At 54.7% G+C, this 6,819-nt stretch overlaps 1 protein-coding gene across 1 annotated transcript; it reads left to right on the top strand.

Annotated features, from left to right (window-relative positions):
- Positions 1-4,990: 4,990 nt before the first annotated feature.
- On the top strand, positions 4,991-5,451 carry STEHIDRAFT_49046 (uncharacterized protein; the record flags this gene model as incomplete). The annotated part of the gene is made up of 2 exons (XM_007299252.1): positions 4,991-5,075; positions 5,273-5,451. Coding segments are annotated over 2 exons (264 nt in total), but the record flags the coding sequence as incomplete, so codon positions are not given.
- Between the last annotated feature and the right edge of the window lie 1,368 nt (positions 5,452-6,819).

The raw sequence follows: 6,819 nt of genomic DNA, 5'->3' as shown, positions 1-6,819 counted from the left end.
TTTTTTTTTGCCTGCGAGTGGCGGCTCTGGCGACCGTGGGCAACAAGCACGAACATTCGGATTCGGCTCAGGATCTTCGAAACAAAAAAAAAAGCTGCTTGTATTTTGGTCCGGACCAGTGCCAGTGACGAGCTATGAACATGACGGGGTGGTCGGTTTGTATCAAGTATCACTGGGAAAATGAAAATGACAAGTAGCCGTAACTTACCTGGAGATGAACGGACTTGGATAAGGACGGCGGGACGTCCGCACGAGGAACGGTAGGATCGATCGGGTGTTACAACCGTCGACGTACGAATCGAGATATATTATATAATACATGCATCATGATTCCAAGAAAGAACGAATCATTCAGTCTGCGTGCAAGGCATGTAAACAAACCGCAATGCCGACCGTCGGTGGCAGCCCTATCCTACCAAGAGAATAGAGTGAGCACTCTTACACAGACTGCAAGGAAATATATGTAGGACGTACCAAACCCGTCCTTCCTTCCGCGAGTTCGCGTCATGGTGCAGTATCCTGGGACGCTGAGACTGTGATACCGGGATATTGCCAGACAGCATGCAGGCACCACGACGTCACGGTGTCGGTACATATCGCTAGATGGCCTGAAGAAGCATTCCGAGTCGCGAGATGAGAGCCTGCGATCCGGAAATCGAGGTATGTATCTTGAAGCTTTGAAGCTTGACGGCCAACATGGTTCGAGACCGGGCGGAAAGAGCGAAGAGAGAGGATACATAACCTCCATATGCATATTGCAGGGCGTCGATCCTGCTGTGCTATATCTCGAGACAAATGCCAGCACGGTGCAAATCAAGTTACCGGGATCGAGTCGTCGTCACGGTGAAGCGTGTCGGGACCGCTTCTGCCTCGATGCACGAGATGACGGGATGCTATGATGCTACGATACTATGATCCTACGATGCAGCGATGTCGAGACTCGGACTCACAGCAAGTTGCGACCACGAAACCTCGAGGCAAACCTTCCTTCCAAACTCTGACTCAACTTTATAATAAGAAATAGAAATAAGAATGAACGTCGATGACGATGCTGTGCTCTCTTCCCCTTCCCCAGCCTGCAGTGTCCAATCCAGCCCTTCGATCGATTATTACTATTACTATGGACCTACACACACACACATACATACGCACCCACGAGCTCATACTTCCTTCATCCTCATTTCTGTTGAGCATGTAGGCTATGCAGTCCTCCCAAGTCGCAGAACATGTCCAGTTCGTCGTTCGAGGAAGTGTTATAAGCAGTAGCCGCCAGAGAAGCAAGCCACCGTAGCAGCCTGAGATCGTCAAGAGTCCCCAATTGCAAGTCGCAAAGTTCCGGGCGCCCAATAAGCATAAACCTGGAGGCGATGCATGGCTTTGCAGAGCTAGAAGGACCTGCAAAGCTAGAAGAGTAGAAGGAAGCAGAAGGACTGTCTATACTTCGGTATGGTATCGGAATAGTTGTATGTAGAGTGGAGACGCCGGCGCCGGTGGTGCTGAGCGCTGACTGCCAACTGCCGAGTATAAGTTAAGAGGGGACGGTGAAGTTATTCTTACAGACTGGACAGAGGGTAGCATGATAGCCGTTCACCGATACCGTTCGCCGTTCGGTCAGTCCGGAGGTCCGGGGTTTGGAGTAGCGGAGAGGGTTAACGAAAACAGACCTTGTCTTGTACAGTATTGTACCCGCGCAGCCGCTTTGAAGCCCTAGTTGCCAGTTTGAAAACAGACGCCGTGGGTGGAGGGGAAGTTCACGGTGGCGTTGGCGATGTAATATGTAACATGTTCCTGCAAGGTGGAGGAATGTGGGACGGAGGACAAGGGTTTATTGTATGTATGTACGTGCGAAGGATCGACAATGCGCTGTACAGTACGGGAGAAGGACGACTCGATGTATGTACATGTACATCCATACACGAGGAAATGGACTTTGGAGAACAGCATCGATCTTGCCAGGTTCAACGATTCATGGGCGTCCAACGACAGGAATAGGAGCACTGTACTATTACTGTGGCAGGCACGGAGGTCCAAGTTGACCGACTTTGTGAAGCCGAATTCGTCAAGTCACTCCCTTTCAGTGTTCACAAAGTGCACCTCGATATGGTCGACGATTCGTACGCGGCTTGTGGAAGGTGGAGGTTAGCGAGGGATGTATGATGCCAAGGCTATAAATAAATGATGGGGATCTCGGAGGCCGTCGTCGAGTCATTGCGCGGATACTCTGATGTTGGTTGAACGTCGAACGACGAGGGATGTTGTGCAGAGACGATGGCTGGATAGAGCGATGACAGACGACTGCACAGAGACTTTGTAGAGGCCATCGTCAGCGTCGATGATGATGAGAGCGATCATCACATCATCGCGGAGGACCGAAGAGGTTAGACGCCCAGGCAACGAGACGCTAGCCCGCACGTGTTGGGGCACCGCATCTTTGGGAAGGAAAGCCATAATTGTTGCATCGCCTCTTGGGAGGCTGTGGGCCTGTGCAGCTGCTGTGCAATTAAGAGACGTAGTGGGGGAGGAGGGGGAGGAACGGTGAGAGAGGGGGGGCGGAGGAGGACGAGGAAAAGAACAAGAAATGAGGAGGAAAAAAGAGATGGGCTTGGAAGGCGTCGGTGATCGAAGCGTGGGAAAGAGGAAGGGGAGATTGCGGAGGATGGGAGGCCTGGCGGATCTCTCGCTCTTTCTCCTAGCACGAACCGTGAAGTCAGTTTGTACGGTGACCGCACAGCCTGCGCGTGAACAGCCTCACTTGGTAGATCTCTCGTTTCGCTCAAAGGCTCCTCGCGTCGACTCGCTACTCGTCCCTTCACTTATATAGTCGACCACCATGGATCCGTTCCATCAGCCCGATTCTTCCCCTGACTTCGCCTCTCTCGGCAACCCCAACTTCGACTCCTTTCCAGACATAAATTACCCGCCTTCTCCCCAGCAATTTCCCGGAACGCCCTCCTACAACGGCTCCTACCAGAACTCGCCCTACTCGAACACTTCTGAACTCGTCGATTTCGACTACAAAGAGCAGCCGGACTCCCTCGGCCTCTTCAATCACAACCCAGATCTGGATTACGACCCGTCCCAGTACGACGCTCCGTCCTCGAACGGGCCCAGCCTCTTCACCTTCGACGAAGCTTTCATGACCGGTGGCGACACCTCTCACGTCTCCGTCTCTATCACCCCAGCAGCCGAAGACATGGCCTCTCCCTCTTCCGGTATCTACGACCACTCCTCCCCCGGCTCCAGCAACGGCGGCGGTGAGAGCGAGAACGACTATCGGCACCACAGTCCAGCGTCCTCCATCTCCTCCCATCCCCGCCGCAACAACGCCTCGCCACACATCCCCTTCCACGATCTCCACGTCGCCTCTCCCTACATGACCGGTGGTCAGCTCCCGGGCGGCGACCGTACGTCCTCGCCGCATCTCAGCAAACCTCCATCTCCCCCTCAATTAGTCATTCCAGAATCCGCCGGTCAACGTCCAATACAGACCCCCATCATCAACGCTCCTGCAGGAGACGGAGGCCTCTCGGGTCCCCAGCTGCACATCGTCCCAGCCACGCCTGTCGTCGGCGGAGACGACCCATCACAATCCGTTGCGTACAACAACAATAACTACATGCAGCAAGGTGTGTGATCCATCTTCATCGTTTCGATGGCCGGACGAAATCATTGGGTGGCGCCTGTATGACACGCCACTCCCCGTTTTTGTTGAGTGTCATGTCGGTGCAGTTTCTCCTCCGGGGACTTGTCTTCGCGAGAGAGTCGTGTCGGCGTATCGCTCCTTTTGTCACGTTGAGTTCCGTATATGGACTCAAGCGCTTGTGGCTAAGCGCCCATTGTGCCCTACCGCTTTGCGTGGCTCGTTCGGCAGCCTTTCAGATGATCAATGTCTTGTCGCTCGCTAGTGTCGCCGCCCGTGCGTAGTATGCATCAGCTGAAATTGTTTCGTATGTTTCTAGCATCACGACACACCGCCTCGGAGTGGCCTCAAACAGATCCAGCGGCATCAGCCGGCCCCTCGCGTTTCGCTGGCCAGAGTTCCCCATTCGCCTTCCCGGGCTCCGACAACCGCTATTCTCTCGGCGGAGCTGGCGGCGGGGGCCACCACTCGAACGGCCGTGGACACATGTCATCGGCATCCGAAGACTTCCTCCTCCCGCCTTCCCCGTCCCGCATGCGGAGCAAATCAGACACGTCGCTTCGCCCGCCACAGCCACAGCAGTGGACGACCTCAAACGATTTCAATCACCATCAAGGGGCACTGCCTGATCTCACCGCATTCGGCAGCACAGGCGTGAATATGAACCAGGTCTTGCCTCCCGTGAGCGACCTTGACTCTTCACAACAACTATCATCATCTCTCCGTAATACCTCCTCCCCCTCTCCATCCTACGGCCACCAACTCCTCCCCCAGTCCGCAGGCCTCCCCTTCGACTTCTCCAACAACGGTCTCCTCTCTCCCGACGTAGGCGCATCCCTCAGACGTGCACGATCCGACGGCGGTTCATCCATGCGTAACACTCATCGCCAAGTCCGCTCCGAAGACCTCCGTTCCACCATCGGTAACAACTCGCTCTACGCCGCGAACTACCCTCCCTCCGCACACCAAGACTTCATCCGCAACCAACAACAACATCAACAACAACAACAGCAGATGCAGATGAACAGCACGACCTTCCTCCAGCCCGAACCCGTCATGTCCATCCAGCGCGGTCATCACCGGCGCACGTCCAGCGGCTCTCGAGAGCGAGGCGCCGGAGGCGGACTCTACTCCGGCGTCGGCGTCAGAATGTCGCCTTACCCCTCTCCGAACGCGAGTCCGTCTCATATGCTCGGCGAGCTGCCGAATGTGAATATAGCGGGCCATCAGAGGAATACGTCGGGGCATGATGTGGGGAGTGTGGGCGGAGGAGGGGGATTGTCGAGGGCGAGTACGCCGGGACCGGTGGCGAAGCCGAATGTGACGACGAGTGCGACGGCGGACGCGAGTATGAAGAGGAGGATTAATGAGGCGAAGTTTGTTTGTGATGTGCCGGGGTGTGGATCGACGTTTACGAGGCATTTTAATCTTAAGGGTGCGTTTGTCTTTTCTTTTCTTTTCTTTTCTTTGCTTTCTTTTCTTCGAGACTTCCTCCCCCTCCCTTTCTCTGAGTATTCCGCCACTTGTGTGCTCCATCCCGCCTTGCCGACGTGTTACCATCTGCATCTGCCTTTGATATCCGGAACATGATCTGATCTGCTTTGTCCGTCTTCTACCATCTAATACCAACAGGTCACAAGCGCTCACACATGGACGAAAAGCCCTTCCAGTGCAAATGGCCCGGATGCGGGAAAGGCTTCGCGAGGCAGCACGATTGTAAGAGGCACGAGCAGCTGCATTCGAATCATAGGCCGTTTACGTGTGAGGGGTGTAAGAAGCCTTTTGCGAGGTTGGATGCTTTGAATCGACATCGTGAGTTTCCCCCCTTTTTTTTTCCTTTTCTTGTTTTGTCTCTTGCTTTGTTCCTTTGTTCTTCCTTTGTTCGTTCGCGGTCTTCTTGGTCCGCTGTGTCGTTCGCCGTTTCTCCATTCGTCGTCTCGCGGCTCGCGGCTCGCCTCCCCATCCGCATCATCCACATCATTCGCATCAGCCGTACCCGTACCCATCACCCATACCCATCACCGCATCATTCCACGTTCCATCCATCAAAAACTCTTGTCAAGTCGAGTCTTGTCTTGTCACACCCCCCCCCCCCCTTCCTCTTTCGTCTGTGTTTGTGGTTGTGTTTCGTGTTTCGCGTTTCGGGCTATGTCTGGGTGTCCCGCCTTTGGGACTCGTCTCCTGCGCTTGGGCTTGGACTCCTCTCCCGCGCTTGGGCTTGGATTTCCCTCCCGCGCTTGGGCTTGGACTCCCCTCCGCGCTTGGGCTTGGGCTCGGGACTCGCCCTCGCACGCCCGCGTAACCGCCATCATTCCATCTATCAGCCTTCCCTTGCCATCTATCATCTATCATGCTTCTTCTGCTTTTACTCCTTTCGTGTTTCTGTGTTTCGCATCATTTCGCTTCCGGCTTTGTTTCTCGATGTGGACGTGACACGACACGACACGACATGAGTATGAGTATGGTTACTGATCATTCGCGTTTTGTTTGTTGACTATAGTCAAGTCCGAAGGCGGTGCGGGCTGCGCTCGGATCCAGGAGACGATCGATGCGGAACGGGCACAGGTTGGTGGGGATCAACAGCAACTACAACAACAGCAGGGAGGGGGGATGGGCGCGTTGATGGCGATGCAGGGGCAGGGGCAGGATTTGAAGTTGGAGGGGACGGCGGCGGATTGGATGGGGAATGGGGTGGTGATGTGAGTGGGCATCCGTCGGCCGGTCGACATTTCTGTGGACGCGTTCTATTCTTGGCCTTGAGTTTCTTGTCGCATCGCATCGTTTCCCCGCCTCACTATCGACCACCCACCATCGACCACCTAGCATCAGCATCGAACGGTCATTCGCTGTATCCAACGTTCTACCCGCAACCTGCTAGCGCTTTCGCTTCCTCATACATGCCACATCTCACTATCACGCTCGTTTATGCCTCGACACGATGCTGCCGATGATGATGACGATGATGACACCAACGAGCCTGCCACGCTACACCCGCCGCATCTCATTCCATCTTCACCATCCTTCGTCATGTTCAACCATACCTGCTTCTTGTTTACCCCCCACCCCGCGTTCGTTTCTTGCTCATCGTCGTTGCCACCTTACACCGGTCCATATTCACGTCCATGTTAATTATGAGTCTTATGCGCTCTTATGCCGGAACTTTCCCTTTCTCTATCCCT

This window comes from Stereum hirsutum (assembly GCF_000264905.1).
Source record: "Stereum hirsutum FP-91666 SS1 unplaced genomic scaffold STEHIscaffold_2, whole genome shotgun sequence".
In the NCBI taxonomy this organism is placed as follows: domain Eukaryota; kingdom Fungi; phylum Basidiomycota; class Agaricomycetes; order Russulales; family Stereaceae; genus Stereum; species Stereum hirsutum.
Note: the sequence above shows the minus strand (reverse complement) of the source record. Positions and strands in the feature narration are given on the sequence as shown.